Source organism: Strix uralensis, chromosome 17, assembly GCF_047716275.1.
Source record: "Strix uralensis isolate ZFMK-TIS-50842 chromosome 17, bStrUra1, whole genome shotgun sequence".
Taxonomy (NCBI): Eukaryota; Metazoa; Chordata; class Aves; order Strigiformes; family Strigidae; genus Strix; species Strix uralensis.
This window is the reverse complement of record NC_133988.1, coordinates 11643986-11668074: the sequence shown is the minus strand read 5'-3', so window position 1 is coordinate 11668074 and position 24089 is coordinate 11643986. Positions and strand designations below refer to the sequence as shown.

Here is a 24089-nt window from a genome sequence, read left to right as displayed (position 1 = left end):
AGTTTTAGTACCTTTAAGTGTTGCTTTAAATGGACGGCTAAATGGTAGTTTACAAAAAGAGGGAGTCAGTATTTACACTAGAAGGTGTAAATTTCTTAATCTTCTGCTTCTGCCAAAGATGGGTGTATCTAGTGCTAAACAGTTTATAAGTGCTACCAGTTTGCTTGAGAAAATACAGTACGATGGGGAATGACAGCATAGAAACTGGCCATGAGCTGGCATTGCTTTCTTGCATGGCTGCTTTTAGACTCTCCATCCTTTTCCCATCTCCATCTCTAGGGATATTTAGGTTTTGATTGCAGATATGGCATACAGTGTTCCCCTGGTAATTTCAGATGTATTATTTAATCATTTACAATTTATACTACAGCTATTTTTCTTTTATAGAGTAAAAGTAATTTTTAACCACAAAATTCAATTTCCATGAATAGGACTTTGATGTTTCTAATACATCCAAGATTATTTTTTTTTTAAATTTAAAAGCTGGTCCTTGATACCTAACATCAGTAGTGCTAAAACAGCAGTCCTACATGATCATGGCATATTCCAGGAAGGCAATTATTCCTGAAACCAGAATATCTTTCTTCTAGAGAAAGCAAATATCATCGCACATAGCATTTTCTTTCTATGCTGCCAAGTCCCTAAGATATCTTTGCTATCCACATGCCAGTCTAATGACTTCCCTGGTTCTGTATAATGGTTCTGTATAATGCAGTAAGATTGCCACTTAAATTGAAAATACTATTACAAGTTGAATTTAGAAAATGTATGCAAATTTACCTATCTGTTTTAAGACTGTCCTCAGTAAACAAATGAGTATTATTTTCCAAGAGGCCTTTCTAAGAGCCTGTGTTACTTTCTCAACAACTATAACACGATAGGCCTTGCTGTAGGCTGGACTGATTTCTCTATTTCCACAGACTCACAAGTAGTCAACTGTAAGAATATCAATAATGAGATCTATCTTTTCAGAGGTATTCTACCAAAAGTAGTGTGCACCATATGATACAGCAAAGGACACCTGCTTGTTTTTAATATATAAAGTCTCAGCTTTTCAATGCCTTTTTCAAGAAGGCAATTCTGTCATTTAAGAGTATCTTCAAAGTAATAATTAAGGCAGAAATACAGAATGAGTAGCAACTTTGCTATGGATTTTATGTAAAATCTTCAACTCAGTATTATACAAAATTATATACAGACCAGCCTCCTGCTACTTCACTATGTTTTATTTTTCTGCTGTTTTGTGATTCATATTGTTTGGCTACTCAAAAATTGGAAAGTATCCATTTGACAGAACTAGCTTGTAAGTCAGCTTTATGTTGCATTTTTATTTCCATGGACTAATCTTCTGGTAGAAATCAAAAGGCATTAAAATGGATTTCATAGCCTTATGAAATCTATAGCCTTATGTAGCCTTAAATTAACTGGAAAGGTTTTTACAGTTTTTGTCAATAAGCAAATCTGATTTAGTTATATGTCACCGAACATTGTGAAATACTAAACCAGTTACAGATCTCACTTACATGAATTAAAACCAAAATTATTGCTTTTTAATATGTGTAGTCACAGTGGATTTGCATTAGAATGTCCTTGCGCTAGCATAGAACCAGCTGAGTGTGAGTGAGAAGGTATGGGAAAGCCTCAATTTTCATTATACTAACAAGTCCCCAAATTATAATTTTCATTAGTGTACAAAACCCTGAACCATCAACAAAAAGAATAAAATTCCAGTGCAGGGCAGCTAAGCTAATGCAACAAAAGGAACTAATGATTAACATCTGAAGATCACTGTGGCAGCAAACTGGTTCCTACGGGTAATGCTTCCTTATCACAGAGACTCCTCCTGCCTCGATACATTACTGTCACTTGTCCAGGTGAGGAAGGGAAACCTTGAAGAAGGAAAAAAAAGTCTTCCCATTTACATGGACTGCAAGCAGGCAACCCCTCTGAACATTCTGTAGGTGTCACAGAAGGGATGTTACAACTACAGAGCAGAATGACCATCATCAGTATGCTACAAGATGCAAAACTGAGCTATAGCTGGGACTCATTCCAAGAGCGTGTTTAAAATGTGCCTTAACTGAAAGCAAACCAAACAAGGTTATCTTGTGGTAAGATCATTGACAGTCACATCTGTTCAATTACTGTATGATGAGGGAAACTACTTGTGGTGAGACATCCTCAAAAAGCAATTAGTGGGGAAAGGAGAATGTGCTGTGCAAATACGTGAGGAGTGGGGAAGAAGAAAGGATTAGGTCTTCCTGTTGTCATAAGGTAGGCTGATAGGAAATTTAGAGAAAAATGTAAAGATCTCTTTGAAGTGCAACTTAAGTAGAATCCAGGTCTTAAGCCCAGACTACCTTTCCTGTAGGCTGCAGTGGGCCATAAGCACTGAGGTGGGTGTGAACAGGACTCAAGAGAATGTTTTTACTCCTTGCTGCATTGCCTTTGTCATGGCATTCCTCTCTTTTGGGACAACATTTGTTTCACTTCGAAACGTGTTCTAGTTTGAATTGAAACAGATAGTCCAGTTTACACCAGGTGGGCTCACTTTCTAGACAGTATTTTGCTGTTGCTTAAGACTTTCATATTAGCTCCTGTTTCTAGAATCTTGATAGCACATAGTGAATAAAGGACTATCAAGGAGTATTCGAATTGTCGGTAAACACCCTACAGGGAAGAATTTCAGTTCTTTGCCTTAATCACTAGATGTGTTCTTGTCAAATATGACTTTGTATACAGGTGGTACATACTTTAGACTATGGGAATTTGAGAATTCAAATAGGTAACTTAGATGCCCATCATATAGCCATTAGGACTCAAGAGCCAATGGTAACTTGCTATAATTTTTTGAAATATCTATATTAGTATTGCTGATGGAGGAGCATATGAGACTTTTAGAGAATTTCTAACCAGGACTGACAGACACTGGAATACAATATGATTAAAAATAGGATAATACACAAATTAAATATGAAGAACAGCAAAGTAGAAAAGCCACATGGCAAAGTGTAACTAAAGGGCAGGTTCAACATGGCACCTTATTCTAAAATTTCCATGTTTCACTCAAGCCTAACTGATCCACTGACTTTCTACCAGTTCTTTGTAGAAAATAAGACATGAACTGTGCTGGTTTTTCTACCATCCAGAACAGGGATGCCTGTACCTCCACTTCTTTGACTCTCCTATATTTACTACAGGCTCAGCAACAGGATGTCAACCCTTCAGTTTTGAATTCTTAAATATTTTGTAAACTTTACTAGGAGTATTGCTCCTACTACGATAAATAAATAATCAGTTTGGATTTCCATATCATGTTTGGTTTTAGTTTTGGTTAAAAGGTAAGAGGATTTGTTACTCTGAAGCTATCTGAAAATGTTGTAGAAAAATGAAGTTCTCTAGTGCTTTGTTTTTAAGACTGTTTTACTCCAGTGATTTAGCGTTTAACATGTATATGTATACAGAAATAAAAAAAAAAAAAAAAAAAAAGAAAAACCAATGTGACTGCATCACGAAGTAGTGTATTAATTTTTGTTCTTAATTTAGGTGCCTTGCAAGATCTTGGCCATTCTCCTTCATTTTTTCTTCCTGAGCGCTTTTGCATGGATGCTGGTGGAAGGATTTCATCTTTACAGTATGGTGATCAAAGTATTTGGATCAGAAGAGAGCAAGCACTTATATTATTATGGAATTGGATGGGGTAAGTATTTAGTAGCTGCTTTCTCTAAGTCTCCTCACTGCAGGACAAGAATATATTCAGAAGCATATGTAAAATTGTAATCAGACTTTAAAATGTGTAGTCCCTAAACTTAATTCCACTGCAGTGAATTCCATGACCTCACTGGGCCAGAACAGATCCTTTATTACCAAATCAATAGCAGGGGTGTAGGAGGGAGGTCTCATTGCACTGGTATGTTCTTTTTTTGGTTCTAACTCACAGCACTGGCTTCTATCTGTATTCTGCAATACATGCATAAAAAAATTGGTGCAGTAGCACAGGAGTATCACAAGACTTCATTAGTTGGTGTTTTGTGCCTTGAAATCCTTAGATGAAAAAGGCTGCACAGAACCTTAATATTATTATTAAGAATAAAGAAGTAGTCCTGTGACACAGGAATCTCACAGATAACAATTCACAGCTTTTTAAATGCAGTAATGAAAGCATAATCCGTGTGCATATTGAGGAGTCGAAGCTGACTATTTTGTTCCACTCTTCACAGCAGATGAAAGCAGCTTACTTCCCCTGTCCTGGAAGTACAGCAATGATGCTTGACAAACCTCTACATTTAGAAGAAGAAAACCCCATACTCTGAGTCAAAAGGAGAGATGTAAAAAGATAGCAAAGGAATATCTATGTAATTAAAGACAATATCAAAATATGTTAAAATATGCATTATCTCACCCCCCCCCAATTCATTTGGAAACCGAATGAAAACCAGTTATACCAATAATACAGAGCTACTGCAGTTATAATTGGAACCTATTGTACCTATTGGCACCATGCAGATCTGGGTGACAGTAATGCGGTTAACTTTTGTATATATATACGTATATACATATATTTCAACACCTGCCTACTTGTCCTTTTTCTAATATAGCCTTTTTATTCTGTGCTTATTCCTCTTTCATTTACAATCCCCTTAGCAGATCTAAGGGCCGCTTGATACAATCCTTGGTGAACATCTTATCTGCTAGATTGAGGGGACAATCTGCAGTTTGGTTAGTTAGAAGTTTTTTTCATTGCCCTCATTGTTACTCTGTGACAGGTTCAAGAGTATCACATACATGTGTCCTTATCCTGGTTGCTTTAAGATAGATTTTTTCCTCTTAAGGAATGACCAGTTTGCATACCAACAATATGCACCTTAAAGCTTCGGTAGCTAAAAACATTAGAAAGCTGTTTTGCTGAAGTTTTAGTAGAGTTGTGTAAAACATTTCCCTATTTTTTTTTTTTTCCAAAACCACTACTCAAAACATGCTAAGTGGAGTAATTAATCTTTTTCATGCACATAGACCCAAAAGTAAGTGAACCTAGACAGACTGAGGGTTGAAGACATTGGAGATTTGTAGATTCTTCTAGATTCAGCACTAAATATAGAGAAACCTGCTGATGTTAGAGAGGTTTCTTGTGGATTTATTTAATCCAGAGCTCATGGAATACAAATCCAAGCATATCAAACCAAAGAAAATGTTCTCATAAGCCCAAGAACTCTTTCTCCTTCAGAAATATTATAGTAAAAGCCACAACAGTTAATAAAATAATTAAGAACTGGCATTTAAATCACTGGGGTATTTGCTTATAGCAGATGCTTTGATTAACTCAATTTACAATCAATCATTAATTACCTTATGGAAATAACTTAATGATTTATATATGCCGCAATGCACCTTTACCCTTTTCTTCTGGCATTTTGTGGCAGGTTTATTTCTTGTAAAATGACAGTGATCTACAAAGTGATTTAGAAGACACAAGGATAAACATGGCATCTGACTCCAATATGACAAGTGCTAAATGTTGCATTTTGCTCATTTTATTGCAGTATGATTGCTACCACTCCTTTAGTAGTAATAAGCACAATGAGTACATAGCCTATTGGTAGATAACCCAATGGAATGTTAGATGTGGTTACTAAAAAGTCTCTTCAGTGGTATTTTGAGTAATGCTTTGGAGTATAGTCCCTCAGGCCCAACAGTAGGTATTTGTCATCAAAATATATGTATGTAGCAAAATACAGGAGGCACCAGCAGTAGAAGATTCTATATCAGTTCTTCTCACAATGCTCTGTTTCTTAAATCTAGGAAAGGTACTGTTGGAGGCTGATAATGGAAGATGTCATCCATATAACAGTAATACATTTCTGTGTGTAAACCTTTCCAAAGCCCTTTTCTGACAAATATTTTAATTTTGGAAAGCACGTTCCAATTATTATTCCTACAATGACTTGGAAAAAAATATGTTTTCTGAAATCCAGTAAATCTACCATGTTGCTTGGAAAGTAGTTTGTATTGCTTTGTTTTTCCATATAGTTCAAAGTATTTACATTTGAATTAAATGTTGAATTTCCTTAATCATATCTGACATCGCATCATTTCTGCAAGTGTGTCTAAGCATCGCTGAAGTAATTTAACTAGGCAACTGCATTCCAAGTTGTTTATCTCTTGATAAGTATCAGGGCAACCTTCATTCAGTCCACAGCATCACAAATCACTGTCTGGTATGTAACTCTAATGCTCATTCAGTTGGTAATAGACGTTGCTGAATAATGATGTTTTTAGAGAGCAAATTCACAGTGCAGTGTTCACTACTTAAATGCTTAAAAGGACTCTGAGGTTTGTCAGGTCCAAACTTTCTCTTCTGTTAGCATGAATGGAAATGTTTAATTAGAGGTCAAGTGTCAGTACTGCCTTCAGCAGCAGCGTCTGCTCATGTTCCACAGGGTAGGGTTTAGGTTGTTTCTTCATAAACTTGATGAACGTACAATAGAGAGAAGTTATATATATTCCATAAAATCCCTGCATCTGAATAGAAGTCTTGCAAGGCTGGAGAAAGAGGCTGAAAAGGTTTTGTCCTCAAATTATTTTGTTTGGCTCTTAAAATAAGGGTAGTTTGCATTGAATGCAACTGTCAAAAGGAAGTCGAACATTCTTGTGCCATCCTGAGACCATAATAGATGTACATTTTCCAGTATCTGATAAAAATGGCTGGTTTTTTAGACCTAATTATTATATTGACCAAAGATGGTTGAAAGAAGTTGAAGACAAGGATGTCTCATCTCCTGCTAGTCAAAACAGATAGTTCATTTCTTTGTTCTTTGCTTTTAATTGAAGTGTGAATGCATTTGACTTTTGCAAACTCATAGTTCCTGGAATACTGCTGAACCCCAGTCCTGAATTTAAAAAGCCAGACCCATTATTTAAGCAGAAAACCTGGGCTAGGTATGTGTGTAAAAGTTTGCAAAGTCTGTATTAATGACAAAGTGAAACTTGAGGCAATGAAAAGAGATAGGGATAAGGAACTCTGCACTGAGTATCACTGATCTCCTAACACCTATTGAGATTTCTGAGAGATATTACTCCTGTAAAATGAATTCAACAGTAATCAGAGAGACAGGATACCAAATATGCAGTGTTGATTGAAGTTCCTGTGCATTATCTTTAGTCCCAAGGGTGCTAAAATTACCTCAAAGACTGTAGTAGTCAGGAATTCAAAGGAAGACCAATTTGAGGAAGGTGATAATACCCTACCTTTAAAACTACCTTGAGATTGATTGGGGGAAAAAAAATACTTTGTTGCCTTGGTGATTCAGCATATCACACAGAGATTATTGTAGCAAAACTTTTCCCACCTACCCATTTGTAGGACCCTGATGATACAGTTTTAGATACTGAAGCTTTTGCTGTGGGACTTTGGCCTTAACATGTTTTCCTATTTCAGACAATTTCCTTTACTTTAGAGACTGCCTTAGAATGTAGATTTTGTTCTGAGCTGTCAAAAGACCTAAATTTCTTTATTTGCTGTTGCTTGATGTAGTCCCAGACTTCTGCACAGGTATGGTGTAATGCAGCAGAAGAAAAAGAAAATCACAGAAAATTAACTTCTATAAAACAAATGGGAGAATATACTTTTTGCCATCAAGTAAAGTAGATCTTTTCAGTATTGGACGGAAATACACTTTCATTTGTGTCTAATGTTTCATCTTTCTCAATAAATGACATATTTAGCCTTTTAGAATTAATGTCTTAAAATTGCTTCAAAGTCTGCCACAGAGTTTCTATAGCCTGTCTGTTTTTCTGCTGTGCATAGAAGACACAGAAGCTTTCAAAATACAGAATACAGATTTACAGCATTTTCCATTTTATTTATCATTAGTGCCTCAGAAACATAAAGCAAATGGATTAGATGTGAAGTTTAATGCTGAATACGAGGACCTAGCTGACATTCATTTTAGGCTTTACTCTAGTGACTGTATTTGGGCTGAATTCAGGGAGAATTCTGTCTGAGCAAGGATTGCGTTATTGAGCTTCCCATACCGGGTATTAAGAGTTTATGCCTGCTCCATAGGCTGTATTTTGATGTTGAGTTTGGGAGGTAACTTTAAATTAGCTGGCTTGGGGACCCAGAGAACCCAACCTGCAGCAGCACACGGCTCCATGTGGGTTGATTTGCCCCATTTAAATGTGATGCTGTAATACTCTAGGACTGCAGAGACACAGATGACACCAGTGTCATAGATAAGCTGCCAGAAAGGTGTGCTAGAACATTTTCATCTGATACTGTGCTCTGGAAAGCATGGTCTATTGCATCATAAATTTGGCGACATAAAGTAGGCTTGGTGAGCATATTTGTAGCATCTACTAACCGAGAAAACATTCAGATACAGTAAAAAAATATAACCATTATTCTTTCATGGATGATAACCAGTGCCAGCACAGCATTAACATTACCTATTATGGGTGTAGACCAAAGTTCACATCTGTTATGTAATTATTGCTGACAAAAGATTAAGCAAACACACTTACTTCTGTGTATAATATATAATCCATACGAATTCTTCAGTCCAGATCAAATCTTACGATCCCCTTAGGCTAAATATATTTTTTTTCAACCTTTGTGGAATTTATTGAATGGTTGTTTCTTAAAGGAAAAATACTCCAATTTCAGTGTAACATAACCTTGATTCTGCCTCAATTGCCGTTATCCATTTAATATCTTGTTAATGCAAAGAAAAAGCAAACACTGCACTATAGGCTGCAGACCATTTTATTCTCACTGACTTAACAGCTCTTTTTTATGCAGATGGCTGCTCTATGTTTCATCTGCATAAGTTTTATTATCTTCCAAAGGAACTCTGTATTTAATTTTCTTCTTCACTGCCATTTAAAATTGATAAAGAGTCATGCTAAATCCTTTGAATAATCACCATTTGACTTGGGGAAAAAAAAGGCAGACTAGAAGTATAAAGGAGTGTTAGATGGGCACAGGTATTTTTACTTCTGTGACAAAGTCCCTGCTGTGGGGAGACAACTTGCATCGGAAGACAAACAGCACCAATCAACATCATCTCAGCAGCAACAGAAGGTGTGACTGGGAATGTGTAGACATACCTGTGGGACCTTCAGTCCAGGTAGTTTACATACCCATGGCAGACTGAGTTTCAGCAGATAGGCTTATCTCTGTGCTTAATTGCTCTGTTGAATATAATTATTCTTGATTTTGTTCACATGTGTGTGGGAATTTCCTTTCTTAAATAGACAAATGTAATACTAAACTAAAATCTTGCCTTTGCTTAGGTCTTACACAAATATTACTTCTAAGGAGTTATTCCTGATTTGGACAAACATGGGAGAGCAGAATCAAGATTATGGGATATTAAACTCCATCCTGCAGATTGGATTTTAGTCTAAGACCTAAACAATGCCTGTAGATGCTGCTTCTTAACTACTGAATATCTTTCTTATTTATAAATACAAGGTGATTCTAGCCACAATCATTACAGAATAAAAATACTTCTTCGAAAAATTAAAGTTCTGTCATTACAGGCAAATTTTACAGAATTTTATGGGGATGATATTGGTAAGTTTAGGCAGAAATTGCTTTTCAGAGAATTTTGTAAATCCTCATGCAGAAAACCTGAAGAATTTAAAAGAAATTTGAGACTTTAAGCTATCATGTATAATACTCTGTTTGGGATCTGGTTATTAAATTCCATAAGACGATAAAACCCCAAACCTTCATTTTATTAAATCATATAGGAATTAACAGACAATCATTTAATATTTAAAGGGATTGAGATTTTACTATATTCAGAACTGTTGGCAAGAAAAACCTTGCTTCCTCTCCAGCTCCTGGCCTGGAAAGCTGCGTTAAAGTGTCACACCAGGATATGGCGGTGCTGAGGGCCAGAGACACGCAGCTCCCGGTGACAGCAGGCCCATAACTGTCTGCCTTTGTGTAATCCCTGTGCAATCCTGTAAAGCACTCCTCCACCTCCCAGGATGCAGCACACTGGAACTGTCAAAACCCATCTGGAAATGTAGTCTACTTTAAACACAGAAAACTTGTAAAGCTATTGCATATTTATGCTAAAATAAGTCTTGGTTGGGCATCTGAGTGGGATCTGAATTTGCTTCTGTCTTCATAATTGTCACTTACTGCTGTGTGTGATGCTCTAGATAACTAGATGGTGCCATTTTGCCTGCTTGTTATGGACTCCTGTGAGAAACCCTACTTTGTTTTCTAGATTGTTTTGAATTCTTGAACACGGTGCACTTACTTGGAGGAAAGTGGTGCAAATAAGCTTGATATTGTTTCACAGGATATCACTGCTTGAATAGCAAGAGATAAAAATTACATAAACAAAAAACAAGCTGAAAAAGGACTATGATTCACAATGAAATTAGCACTAACTCAGTTTAACTATTAAACTAGTGCTTTATTGAAAAGTCATTTTATTTGTCTGACATTAATTGATTAAAACATATTACACAGCTGCAGGAGGATGTCAGGTTAGACTTAATTCTAAAATTACTTTGTTGTCCATATGAAATTTAGGTGAACTTGCAGAGTTTACTGGAAGACATTCTTTTGTTACTAATATTGCCACTGACTTTGCCGTTTTGCAGGCTGCCCGCTGGTGATTTGTGTAATTTCTACAACATCGTCCCTAGACAGCTATGGAGAAAGTGGGAAGTGAGTATGAAAATGTCTTCACTCCAGGTGCAATAAGGATGAAAAATCTGATGGGGAGAAAAACTCATAGATCTGTTAACAGGGCCAAAGATCTGCAAGATCCTGCTGATGAGATTGCCTGCAAAAACATGACTGTTGTATAGGCATATTCTTAGACCTAGATGCCTCAGATTTGCTTTTCACTGCTGAGATGATGTACAAAAAGCTCCTGAAATGTTTTCCCTATTTTTCCCTTTTTCTGCAGAGGCATAAGGCCTCCTACAGTGAGCGTCCTCCTTACTCCACACACAGAGTAAAGCACAGGCTCAAACATTTCTAACAAGATGAGAATAATCTTTGATTAAAGATATTTAACCTTTTGAAGAAAACTGCAGTTAAACATCTGAAGATCTAGATTCAATCCTACCATAATGTAAGAAAAAGATTTGGAGCAAGGGTTATTTTTTGTGTGTGGTAAACTAGCTTATATTGTCATTGCTGTAAGAAAGACATGTGAAGCTGACAGCATGTTTCCCAGCCTCTTCCTCAACACCAGCCAGGCAAGGCAGGGAGGGCTTCAATTTGTCTCTTGCTACAATGACAGTGCTCACAGCAGAGAAATAACTGCCTGTAATACAGGATACAAGAACAACAAATAGCAAATAAAACCTTTCCTTTCTTCCCATCGTTCCGCCCCTAATGCTATTCGAAGGCATGCTGGAGCAGATAGCTGTCACCAACACTCTGCAAGATACAAATCAAAATGAGATTCTGCCTCAGATTCCCCGAGTGTGTGGGGAAAAGGAGCTTCTTATTGATGCTCTATCATGTCTCTTGCTTTTAAAATTCATCAGTCTTTTTGTACTCTCTTTTTTAATTAAGAACATTACTAATTAAATGACTGTGTTTCATCTAAAATCATTCTGATTTTTCTCTGCAGCTGCTGGCTTTCACTAGAGAATGGAGCAATCTGGGCTTTTGTGGCACCGGCGTTGTTTGTAATTCTGGTAGGTAAAACCACGGATGCTGCTGTTTTCTTGTTGCGTGTCTGTGTCAGCCGGACAGCAGAACTAGCTGGAGGTCTGATGTCAGACCGTGTGCCAGCACAGTGAAACAACAGAGATGAATGGTCCAGAATTACTTTGTTCCTCCTTCAGTTTTTGTGTTGTACACACCTGTGTATTAGTTTATGCATATTAATTCTCACATTCATTTTACTATTCCAAGACAATACAACCTAAAATTCTGGGACAGCCCTCTTCTGAAACAGTCCTCTTGGGGCCATTAATTTAATAATTCTCAGAAAGATCTCCCAAAAGAACAAACCCTGTGGTTTGTGTTTCATATGCACCAGTAAATGATGAAAGTCTGATTCCACCTCACTGGTATTTGAAGCCTTTGCTTTTGCAAGGGAAGATGATCAGCCGCAGAGTTTGCAAGCAGTCTGCAGCTAGCAAGAGTGGGTTAAAACAACTCTGTGAGCTGTCACCCCTTGGGTGAGCTCTAGGGAAGGTGACAAGATGCCTCTACACCTGTCTTACAGTGATAAGGAATTTGTGCTATTTGTCTGATTTTGAATTTGATGTCAGGTATGGCAGTTTGTCCAGCTGGTCAAGGCAGGGCTATTTAGGTGAGTTTGCCAGGGTTCAGGTGGCTGCCGTAAACACCTCTGCCAGCTATAATGAACATCATCTTTCGAGGGAAGGATGCAGGTTCATGGCTCTGATGCTGATACACGAATCTTCTACAGCAGTTTAATTATGCCCACACATTAAATTACAGTGAGTTGTAGCTTAATCACTATGATTACTTAAGGAGTCAGGGGTGTTTGCAGGGATTAAGTGGGAGATTATTCCTCTTCAGCACTGTTTCCAATACTTTAATTGATCAGGTTATCTACAGTTTTTGCTGCAGGTTATAATGTCAGAGTGACAGTATGAACATGGAATAGACTCACTGATTAGTGAAATCAGGTTGTCTTGAAAGCTTTACTTAGATTTTTAAAGACGTGAGCCCAAATCTATACCAGAGACTGACTGCTGTGGTGTTTAAGGAGGATCAGGTAAAATAAGATCCTGAGTACTAGCATGGAAGAGCATCAAAAGGAGCCACTGACTGTACCTTGTGCTTTCCTAAGAAAGCTAGGATTTCTGTGGAAAGCACAAAGATACTTCACCAAATTTCCTCACACAGGAAAACCCAACAAATCTGCTCACAAGCCAAAGGAAGGAAGGAGAGCTATACATATAGAACTCGTGTTTACCACTGCATATGTCTATAACCATTCGGCAAGCAGAAGGTGGCTCCTTGGCTGACCTTTTCCATCACAGGCAATATTACACTGCAGCTGAGTGGACATGCTAACATTTGCCTGGGAGGCAGGGAAATCAGCACCTCTTGTAGGCAGCCCAGCCCACTCCAACACCTTCCACTCAAGATATAGCCTCTGAAAAACTAGATAATATAAATATATATTTAAAAACCCAATGAAAATAGTTGCTGTATTGATGTGACAGAAATTGTTTCATGTTAGCATTTTAATCAAATTATTAATGGCAACACTGGAAAGTCCCTGTGCAGTAAGGGCAGAATTTCTTTTACCTAAGTGAAAGCATATACATGTAAATAAGAAATGTTGATCATTGGATTAGAGATGGCTAAACAGGTCTGGACTTGTTCCAACAAACTTAATTCCTTGGTGGCCTGCACCTTAGACTTTCTGTGTGTGAGTTTATATTCAAAGATATGTAGATATTGATGATTAGAGAGCAATTAAAATAATCTAATACTCAAATGTCTCCATCTCACATTAGCACTTGCTTTGTGCCCATTGTTCAGCAGCAAAGGAGGAAATGAGATACAACCAGTAAAATCAAATCTTTCCCAGCTGCTGTCCAAAGATGATATTAGTTAAAAACATGCCAAACAGTGAAACGCTTACTCACCTGAGTGAGCACAGTGTTCAGCAATTTCCATGCATAGCTGCTTGCCAGTGAAAGTAAGGGTTTAACTGTCTGTCTCTTGCTTACGATATATAACGTTTGTGTAGCTCAAGTTATATTCTTGTAGGGATACAAATATTTTGAGAAAGAGCGAGCTCACAAGGTTGATCCACGTAGAGCAATTTGTTAAATAGTCTAAACCCAGCTCTGTCCAAAATAGCAGCAAGCTAGCTGACAAATTATTCTCTCTGGGCATTGAATACGCTAGCTGAAAAATGTGTTAGAGCCTATAGGGAAATAACAAGGCTAAACACTATTTTCTGTGTGCATGTGTGCCTGTGCTCTTTAAATAACAAATTAGCCACTCATTGCATGAACTAGTGTTTAGATCTGAAAATACTTCTCAAAAAGCAGTTTTTGACTACTTCCATCCACAGTTTCTCTCTGCCAAGAAAAAGAATTATGCTGCAAAGAAAACAGGGGGACTGCTCTTTTCAACTCCCACTCCCTAGAGACTAGACAGACACAGTCTACTTTTGTCCTGCCACAGCCTCACAGGCAATATAGACATCACGGAGCCTTAAAACAGAATGATGTGGTGGGAGTGTGACTGGGAAAAAATACTCACACATACTTTTCTAGGGAGTAATTCACAGAACCTCCCAGTCCTATATGGATTCTCGTACCCAAAGTGCTCTTTCTTTGGGGTTTCAGTCAAGGGATGGGATGAAGGAAATATTTCCTTCTATGTGTAGGTCTTCTGGCTTCTACCTGCATCTTAAGATTTAAAGAACACTCTCCCCCATCCTCCAAACCACAACATCCAAGCTTCCATAGCATCCTTTTAAGGCAGCTTCACAAAAAAATTGTTGCAATTAATTTGAAAACCAAACTAATCTCAGCCAAAGTTGGCCTGGGACGTGACTTCAACAGAAAAAAAAAAAAAGAAACCTTGACAAAGCACCTGAATTTTTGGAACAAGACATTAAAACTTCTGTCAGAAGGCTTTGTTTGTTATCAACCATCTGCTGCCTTGGTGTGTTTCCATAGATATGGCAAAATTAAGGAAATTCTGCAAAAGCATCTGTGTACATGGAGCAGTGGGTGTGCTGCAGACACTGAACAATCCATTGCAGGGGGTAGATACTGGGCTGTAGTCCTTGCAAGTCCTCTCTATTGTTTTCCCTGTAAGTAGTTATTTTCCTGGTGGTTTTTTACAAGTCTTTCAGATAAACAGCATTTTTATGGAACTAAAAGATTTTCATTAGCATATTACTAACAGTTCTGTGCTGTGGGGACATCAGCTTCGTAACCAGTGTCCTCAGATGGGACTTCATGGAATTTGGATCCCAGGCTGAGATTGCCATCACTGTCTTCAGTTGTGACTTACTTATGAACATTCAATATATAAAAAATAATTTGCTCCCTCATACCTGCTGATCATACATGATTTAGTAAGTTCTGTTGCCGTATGGTATTTATTCATACCTTTATGTACCAGTGCAGAATTGGGATCATTTCCATATGTTGAATAGTATCTTACTCTGCAGGTAGGCCCACTGATTGAAAAGTGACAATTTGTGTCCCTTATTAGACATCATTCATCATGGGAAAAAGTGACAGAATTGGAGCCATAGCGTTCAAAGGCCCTGAAACAGTAGGATTCTTCAGAGTCATTGAAATCCAGTGCATACTTCAGTGCTGTGGTGGATTAGAGCCCAAATGAACAGACCACAGCTGCTAAGCTTCTAATTTTTTCTTATTAGCACTCAGTTATGAGCACTTTTACTATTTTAAAATTAAATTTCTTCATTATTTTAAAATTAAATTTCTTCTTACTTAACCAAGAGGAAAACATGCAACATTTTTTCTAACAAGGGGACAGATTGTAAGAAATTAAAAATTAAAGATTAATATTAGGAAAGAGAAGTCAGGGATCTGTTACACCCTATGTTTATTATTTATTTTCTTATGTATTTCCTTTTCAACCTCAAAGTTTTGCTCTAATATTCAGCTCTGACCAGTGTGACACTGTATGCATTAATATAAAGTCACGAACACAGAAGTCTAAAATAACTCAGTTTAGTCTGTTCTATCTGTAGTTGCTTTGGGATAGCTAAAAGTGGAATCAGGCTTTCCCAAATCATTCTCCCAAATTTTACCATCTTTCTAATTTAATTGGCTAGCTGTGCTTGGAAATGCATCTTACCCAGTAATGATTTCTGATGTGCCCTAGCAATGGGCTGCAACTGCACCAACTTGCAGCGATGGTGTGCTACCAGTGATGTCATGATAAGGATCAAATTACCTCGCACCATGAGAGAGTATGCTAAACCTCAGATTGGAAGAGTCAGTTATAACTCCCTGTACCACTGTCCAAAACTGAAGTGGTGTCTAAAATACTTTGTGGTTTTAGAGGAAAGTTGGTCAATGGATTTAATTAAGGCAATATGTTTTATCCATTTTTTTTTTTTTTTAGTTCCTCTGTGCTGCCAAGCCTTTTCTTGGCTAGGATGCAACACACCACATCAGAGGGTGTTACACATGGGATTTTTCTGCACTCTACTAAAGAAGAAACTAAAATCTCATGAGACTTGGAGGAAACTTAGGTGAAACCCCTGCAAAAAAGCATAAGTGAGGGAAAGAATTTGTCTTGCTGTATCTGGTCTGACAAAATTTAGATGAGAAAAGATTTTGAAAGAGGTCCTTTTTGGTCATTTAACTCTCTTCCTGTTCTGACAATTTTTAGTCAGATGAAGTTGTCACTACAGTGAGCCAGAGCTCCCTGATGTCATTGCGATCTTTCCATGGGCTCTGATGGGCTTTGGATCAAGCCTACAATAATGGGAACTGGCAACTCCTGCTGATTTCACAGAGACTTGTGAGTGCCTGGGGTTGGACAAGCTGCCTTGAAAGAAATCCTGTGAGTTAGGAAACAAGCGCTAATGTTCTTAGCTATATATTTTTTTTAAAGTAGTGTGGCCAGTACCTGCAATCAAAAATATTCTGAGCTCCTCTGTAATTTTAAGGCAAAATAACTGCAACTGTTAGGTAATCTGGCCTTTCAGAAAAGTAAAATTAGGAACTATATACAGTTGCTATATCTAAATGTTTATTTTCCTAGTTTGAACATTCTAATGTAGGTTAAAGCGTAACGAGTGTTTCATCAACTAAGCATTCTCCTGTTCAAATCACTGGCAAAGTATTTACATCAGATGCCAAAAAAATCACTGAAGGAACAATTCAGTGGCTGTATTTTGGTTTCCAATTATAAGGGCAGTGGAAATACCTCCATGTTTTACTTACTGAAACATTAACAAAGGAAGACATTTGTAGCTAATCTGTTTATTTAGGCTGGATGAGATTACTCCAATTTCTCAAAATACCTAAGCAAAAATTTTCAAGTAGTTTAGGAAATTTAAATATAGAACTTTGGGACTTGAGTGTAATGGTTCATTGCTAATTTTACAAGTACCTTGGTTTTTATCAGCTGTTTTCTTCTCGTCTTTTAAACATATTACTAAGACACCCTGGAAAGCATCGTCACACTGACTGCACAAGAGGAGAGGCTCAAGGCCTTTTTAAATTTCCACTTTAGACCATCCAAAATACCTAGGAAATTAATTTTTGAATTTTTTTTTTTTTATATAAAGAAAATAAATTTCAGCTAGAAATGCTGAACAGTTTGTGCTTTAGAAAACCATCTGTCTCCTTTGAGACTATCTTGCTTGTGCTGTTTTCATGACCAAATCTTAGTGTTTGTGTCCAGTTTGAGTGAGAGTTTGCAAGATTCTGAGCATTCATTTGGTGGTGCTTATCATTAATAACTTTCACTGACTTTTGTAAGATGTAGGAATTTGAAGAATGAGGTTTAATCTTTTTGGTTTTACTCCACTGGATTTTTTGGAGGAGTATTTTAATATATATTATTTAGGCATAATCTGCATATTTTTAAAAATATTATGCAGAAAACAAAATCTAGGAGTGTCTTAAAAGAATTAGGAATGAAAGAAAGCATTAGGGTTAAGTGCTTGTGTGGCTGGCAGGAGTGTGCTGTTGTTTGCAGTCATCAGAAGCAGGGATCATGGAGCAAAAGTGACAGGATGAACTTGAACTGTCAGTGAGACACACATAAGGAAGTGTCAAAAGGGGAGACTGATATTTTGGATAAAAGACCAAAACTGCTGAATGATAATGTATTGGGAAAAAGGTTAAGGGTAGAGAGGCATTTTCTGTGTAATTCCCCTGAAAAGCTGGAGTAATGATGGTGAGCATTTGGTGGACATGCAGCAGAAAATTGGAAGGTTTGCACGAAAAGGAGAAGAGAGAAAGAGAAGAGAATGTGTAACTTGTTCATGTTCATCGTTTGCTGCTTCAGTCAGCGTGCATATTTAGCATATAAATGGGTTTCTCAAAAATGCTTGTTACACCCTCAAAGAATTTATAAAAGATATTTACAAAACATGATTTGGTTGGAATAGGGAAAATGATCCCAAGACCATTGAATTTCACTTCTTATTCATCTCTTTAAAGCTGATTGAACAAGTACACTTGTAATTGAAAAGCTGTCAGGTTCCTCAGGGTGTTCTTTGGACAGGCTAAAAAAGCCGTGGTGGAAATGAACTCTAAAACAGCTATGCTCCTACTTCACACCAGGTGATGATCTGCACTTAGAAATCTAAAATTAAAAGAGTAGTCAGAAGATTTGAAAAATACCAAGGAAATCATTATCATCAAAATTATACATTTTTAAATTCATCCTCTCATCCTCAGAATTAGAATATTTATGTCAAAATAGAGTATGATTATTGAGTTTTAATTGAGCAACAGCATGATTTTGAAGTCTTTCTTTTTCTTCTGTAGTTCAAGATAGTTTTGTTCTGCCCTTGTTCTTAACTTGATGCTAAATATTAGCTTTGTAGCTGATATGTAACTTTGGTCAAGAAGGGAGAAATATGTCTTTTACCTTCACATTCTCTCCTCTTTTTTTTTTTTTTTCTTTAAACTTAAGGTTTTTGCACAGCAAGACAGTCTTTGCCACATTTCCTTCAAGTGATAAAGATTTCCTTATTTCTTCACCTGTGACTCCAGAGCAAACTCTCTTTTGTTAGACATTTTTAGTGTTAGTCTTTTCAAGATTTCCTACTTTTCTGGTGGGAGTTCTTTTCATTTTACTGATGTTTCTGCTGGGCCTGACATCACAAAGAGCAGGGGTTTTGAAGAGCAGAGCTCAGGCTTAACATATTTTCCTCATTGCTGTTTTAAAATAATCTTGTGCTTAAATTGCAGGCAGACTTTGGTAAGAAACGGGAACTGTACACTGTGAGGTCTAGCGGGAAAGGTGCCTTCTGAAGTCTGTGCACATGCAAGGACAAAAATAAAGAGCATGCAGACACATGTCCCTCTTCACTGGAGTTCTTGTCTGATTTGTCAGCTGTAGTAGATTGTTAGGGTATTTATTTGTACAGTAGGGATCCTGAGCACTTCTTTAGCTGTGAAGAAATGTACCAGTCCAGCCTTATCCTAAACAGACAAGGACTGTTCCTGAAGGAAAGAAAGAACTACCCACTGTGGGGAGAGGGAAATCCATTGACAACAGTTAAACTCTACCAATCCAAAATTGGAAACCTCTTTTGCCAAATAAATACAACACACGAAGTTCCTATTTTCTGTTGTATTGTACAATACACTCCTAGGGCAGTTTGCACCTCTGACACAGTCAATACCTTCCTGAACAAGTCTTGTTCCTTCTTCTTCAGGTCAATATTGGTATTCTCATTGCTGTTACCAGAGTTATCTCAAGAATCAGTGCAGACAGCTATAAGGTCCACGGAGATGCCAATGCCCTCAAGTAAGTTTTTCTCATTCAAATTATAACAAGTTAATAATCTCACACTAGCAATGTTATATCACAGAGACATATATTATGGACTTCTCCCAGAACACTGATATCATTCCTCTTTAGTAAAAAGCAAATAATGTTAAAGGTAGTGCAGCCAGTTAACCTATATTTTATGAAAGGCAAATGCTGCACAGGGTGAAACCTGTGGTTCAGCATGAGCTAAAATGTTGTTCTGCTTATTACAGTGTCCAACATTTGCTGATTCATGATTTTCCCTTTTATTAATGGAGACTTTCCTCTTCCTGCTGTATTCAAAGATAAATCTCACAGAGCATCATTAATCTGTACTGAGGTATTGCAACTATTCTGCTCCTTCAAAGGATAAACCTTGTTTCTAGACCCAGTTCAGCATAATATTTGGGCAATGCTTATCTTTAAGACTCTCTTGATACTGCAAAGCGCACAGACTTATACTAGATTTAAATGTGTGTTTAAATTCAAATGGGTCTTTATATCAAGGTGCCTTGAGCCTCTTGGGATGGTGGGCTCTCTGACAGTGTATCATGTTTAAAATACTGTGCTAGCAAGGCTAGAGAGAAAATGTAAGGTAGACACATTGCTACATCTGAATGCACAAGGACAAATTCTGATTTCTAAAATCTATAGGATTATATATGGGTAGCTAAGAAGATAATTTAATATACTGAGTTTAAAGTAAGATGCTGAATATTCCATTTTATATTTTGTATCTCCTAAACATGCTTTAGTGCAAATATATAAAGGACACTGTATATAACTCAAAGAATATGTATTTTAGGTAGAAGAATAATGTGATGATGTTTTGTGTTTAATGTTTCTGAGTCACAGGCTATTGTAAGGTAAGGATTTGGTGCCACTGCTCTGAAATGTTATCATAAAGAATAATTTTTATGCTTGGATTACTTATGTAATTTTTAAAATGCCATTAAGTTTTAAATATTGGTGACAGTTACCTAATTGAAGTTAGTTTAGTTATTGTATACTTATCCAACAGGAAAAGAAAAACAGTAAATAAGTCTACACAAAAATCTATAAGATAATTACACTGTAGTGAAATGAAAAGACTGGGAATTAAAATTACTGTTTCAGGTTTGGCTGAGTCCTTGTGACCTTCAGAAATACAAAGGAAATATGGAACCTTAGGAAGCAAATAACTGTATATTGTCAATGCCAATTTGTATGCACTATTGGAATTATGAAGACAAAGGAACAACCTCCATAAGTAGAAGATGAGCTACACAGATTGCTCTGTGTACTTAGATATTTCCTTACTTATATTACAAAGAATTGATTCAATACACATTGTACCCTGCACACCAATATATATTAATTTTTTAAAAGAAAACTATGTGTGTGTACATAAGTAAAATGATTTATGAATGGTTGGTCTAGGAATAAGATGAAATGCATTTAATCAGGAGTATATGTTCTTAGTTCAAATATTATCAGCTGTGGATTTGGAATGGTGGAGCTCTGTACTGAAAATCCAGATAACCAGGCTAAGAGCTGCTCCTTGTGCCAAATAATGTTTAAAATACAGTTTTAGGACTTGACCTAACAAAAGTGATGGTGGTGGAGAAAAATTATAATCGATGGGAAGATATATCTGGAAGCATTAAATCTTTAAATTATTGATTAAGCAGAAATGTGCTCTGATAGAACAGCTTTCCTCATAGAACTAAATCAATTCAATAAAATATAATTGAAGGTAAACAGAACATACAGAATAGCTTTTTTTTCTGGAACTATCATTACAGAAAGGGGTCCTCAGAAGAAATTTGAAATGAGAAAGGCATTCCAACATCAGAGAAAAGCTGTCCAAATCAGATCTTAGAGAGTATTTATACCCTGATTCAATGTAGCAGTGAGGCATGATGAATTGGAGTTTCATGTACAGAGGATGTCATGGAGAAAGTAACTGGTCTGTTGGAATAAAGAGAAATATAAGTCCTTTCTAACACTGGATTTAATTTTCTTGTCATCAGTATTTCTTATACAGGTGAGAAGTTTATATATCTAGTGTGAAATCATTCTGTCGATGGTACTCTTTTCCAAATAAGAAGAGAACAAAACAAAAGAGAGTTCTGTTCTGACAGCTGCACAGGAAATGTTTTTCATAGTGAAAAAAACCATGCCTCCAACCACTAAAGGAGCCTAGATGTTGATTAGAGGTTAACATGTGAGAGTGGCTAAGCACCACAAAATGAATCAGTGACAGAGAGCACACAGAAATCAGAAAAATGCAATAAGCTCTGTCGTTTCTGTCAAGTCACTGTCAGCAAGGACTGCAAGGTAGTTTTTGAATCAACATATTCAGTTGGCTTAAGGAAGAATCACTGAAGACTGCAAAATGCTGTGTAAGATCAGCGTTAAATAAAGGGTCTGTCAGGCATCCGTATGAATAGTGCAGTTCATTTGATATTAGCTATGGGGGAAACTGCAATATGTTAGAAAGAATTTATCAAGCACTTGTTAGAAACACAGCTGAATTAAAATGGCACAGCATGATTTTGGTGAGACAAGAAAGCACTTTGTCACCATGTTGCAGTGAAGTGGTACATAAGGCAGAAGTGGGGTTTTTTTAGGGCTGTGTTCATGGTTTCAGAAAGCTAAAGACAGAAAATGAGAATTGCAGTGCAAGGAGCTGTGGAGGAAGCCTGCTTGATCCAATAAACTTGAGAGGGAAAAGAAGAGGGATTTCAGTGCTGTCTTTTCAAGCAGGAATGAAATTTAAGTGGAAAGCACAATGAGAAAGGTAAGTTGCTGTCTGCAACAATTTGGATGATAGCACTTAAACAGCAGGGTTTCAAAGTTTACAAGTGATAATGAACTGAAAGACATAGCAATACTGGCTGGAGAACCACGAAAGTGCCTGTGGCGAAAGAGTGAGGGAGGTGCCAGCACCAGCTTGCCTTTCCTCGGTAACTCAGGCCAATATTTGTATCTGCCTTTAAGCACCTGACTAAGAGGCTTCACACTTGCAGCTGTTGTTGAGTTCAAATACCAACAGCCCTTGTAGTCTGAAAATCCCAGCCCACAGGTTTTACAGAATGGGCTCATCATCAGAATTGCCTCTTGCCAGGCTTTGCTGCCAAAGGAAAAGTTTAATCACACTGACAAGGACTGACTTCCATTCCTGCTGGCAGCCTGGATGGGAGAGCACCTGACCTGGATTCATCTCCCCTAACTTTAGAGCTCACCTCCACCTGGACTCCTCATCAGTGGAGAAATGGGTGTTTCTACCATGCAGTTGATCTTGTCAAGCGTTCATCTTACCTTAAAGGTTCTGATTTCTCCCCAGTGACCATGAGGGTTATCTAGACTGCCCAGCTCATACTCAGATACCATCTCTGTGCATGTCTCAAGCCAGGTGTGATAACTCACACCTCCTAGGCCATCAACCCATAACTGAGCAGAGATTACCTTAGGAAATTGTCAGAACAAAGATGCAGTTACAAGCCACGATGATATCAGTTAGAAAGGATATTTATTGTTAGAGAAGTGCTAGTACTGGAGCGTATTGAGTTTCCCTAAAGATTAAGTTACTTGGCAACGCAAGTGGATATTACCAACAAGGCTTGTTTCTCTTGGCAACAGACAGTAATAAACTGATGTAATTATTTAGAGGAATTCTTCCCAATTTTCCATATGGCAACAGGTCCTCTCAAATGCTGACTCAAGTGTGAGTACAGAATATGTATGAGGGTGAGCCAGTGCTCCACTCTAAGGCAGTGTCCATTGGACTTCATATTAAAAGGTCAAAGTAGAATAGAAAGTAGTGAACAAAACTTTTTTATCATAAAAGTATTTAATTATTCATCTTCCCTATTCACACTTTGTCCAGAATAAAGTGCAGTACATTATGGGCTGATTGACCTCTCAGGTTTAGATGTCGCTTGTCACAATGGCAATATCAGACAGCATCTTGCTGAACATTTTATTCTAGTTTCAGAGATACTGGTGTGGACATCTCTGTTTGTTTGTTTAAAGTAAATAATAATAGCACCCCCAAAATAAAATATAGGATAAACTGAAGCAGCTGCATAAAAGGGTAACTTTATATGATACATAAACTGTAAAATACCCAACAATTTAAGGCAAAATGAATACAATTAATTAATCAGTATATGATCAGAGATGCTAATTAATGCATAATAAACTCTTGTGACAGTCTGAACAGTAAGTATTTGGTCATTGTAGGAATTTTTATGTGTGTGAAAAAGGTGACTTTTTTAGTGTCTGAAACTTTAATTCTGCAAGAGCAGTTTACTGGTAGGAGCTAAGTAAAGAATTATTATCAGCTCCTATTTAGTACTTGAATTTATTTAAGAACATGCTTTTTGTATGGTTTTCTGAAGCAGATTGAACACATGTATAGAAAATGAGCTGTTTCACTTAGTTGTGATTGATTATATGTGAACCTTTTATTAGATGGTTAGCTATTCACTTTCAGCAAGATAATTCTGTGCAATAATTTACATGCTGCTTTCTGAGAATGTTTTGGATCCAGGGAACAGATTTTCCACCAAGAAGCTAATTTGAATGTTTTAGTTTATAGAATGCTGAATCAAATACCTTGAAACATTTAAATGCTGAC

The 24089-nt window shown here is 37.1% G+C and overlaps 1 protein-coding gene across 1 annotated transcript in view; it reads left to right on the top strand.

The window, feature by feature from the left end:
* Positions 1-24089, top strand: part of ADGRD1 (adhesion G protein-coupled receptor D1) — a 156482-nt gene that overhangs the window by 106730 nt on the left and 25663 nt on the right. Inside the window, exons 18-21 of the mRNA XM_074887453.1 lie at positions 3547-3700; positions 10624-10690; positions 11610-11676; positions 19371-19462. Of these exons, the coding sequence (XP_074743554.1) occupies positions 3547-3700; positions 10624-10690; positions 11610-11676; positions 19371-19462 (380 nt within the window). The remainder of the gene's footprint in view (positions 1-3546; positions 3701-10623; positions 10691-11609; positions 11677-19370; positions 19463-24089) is intronic.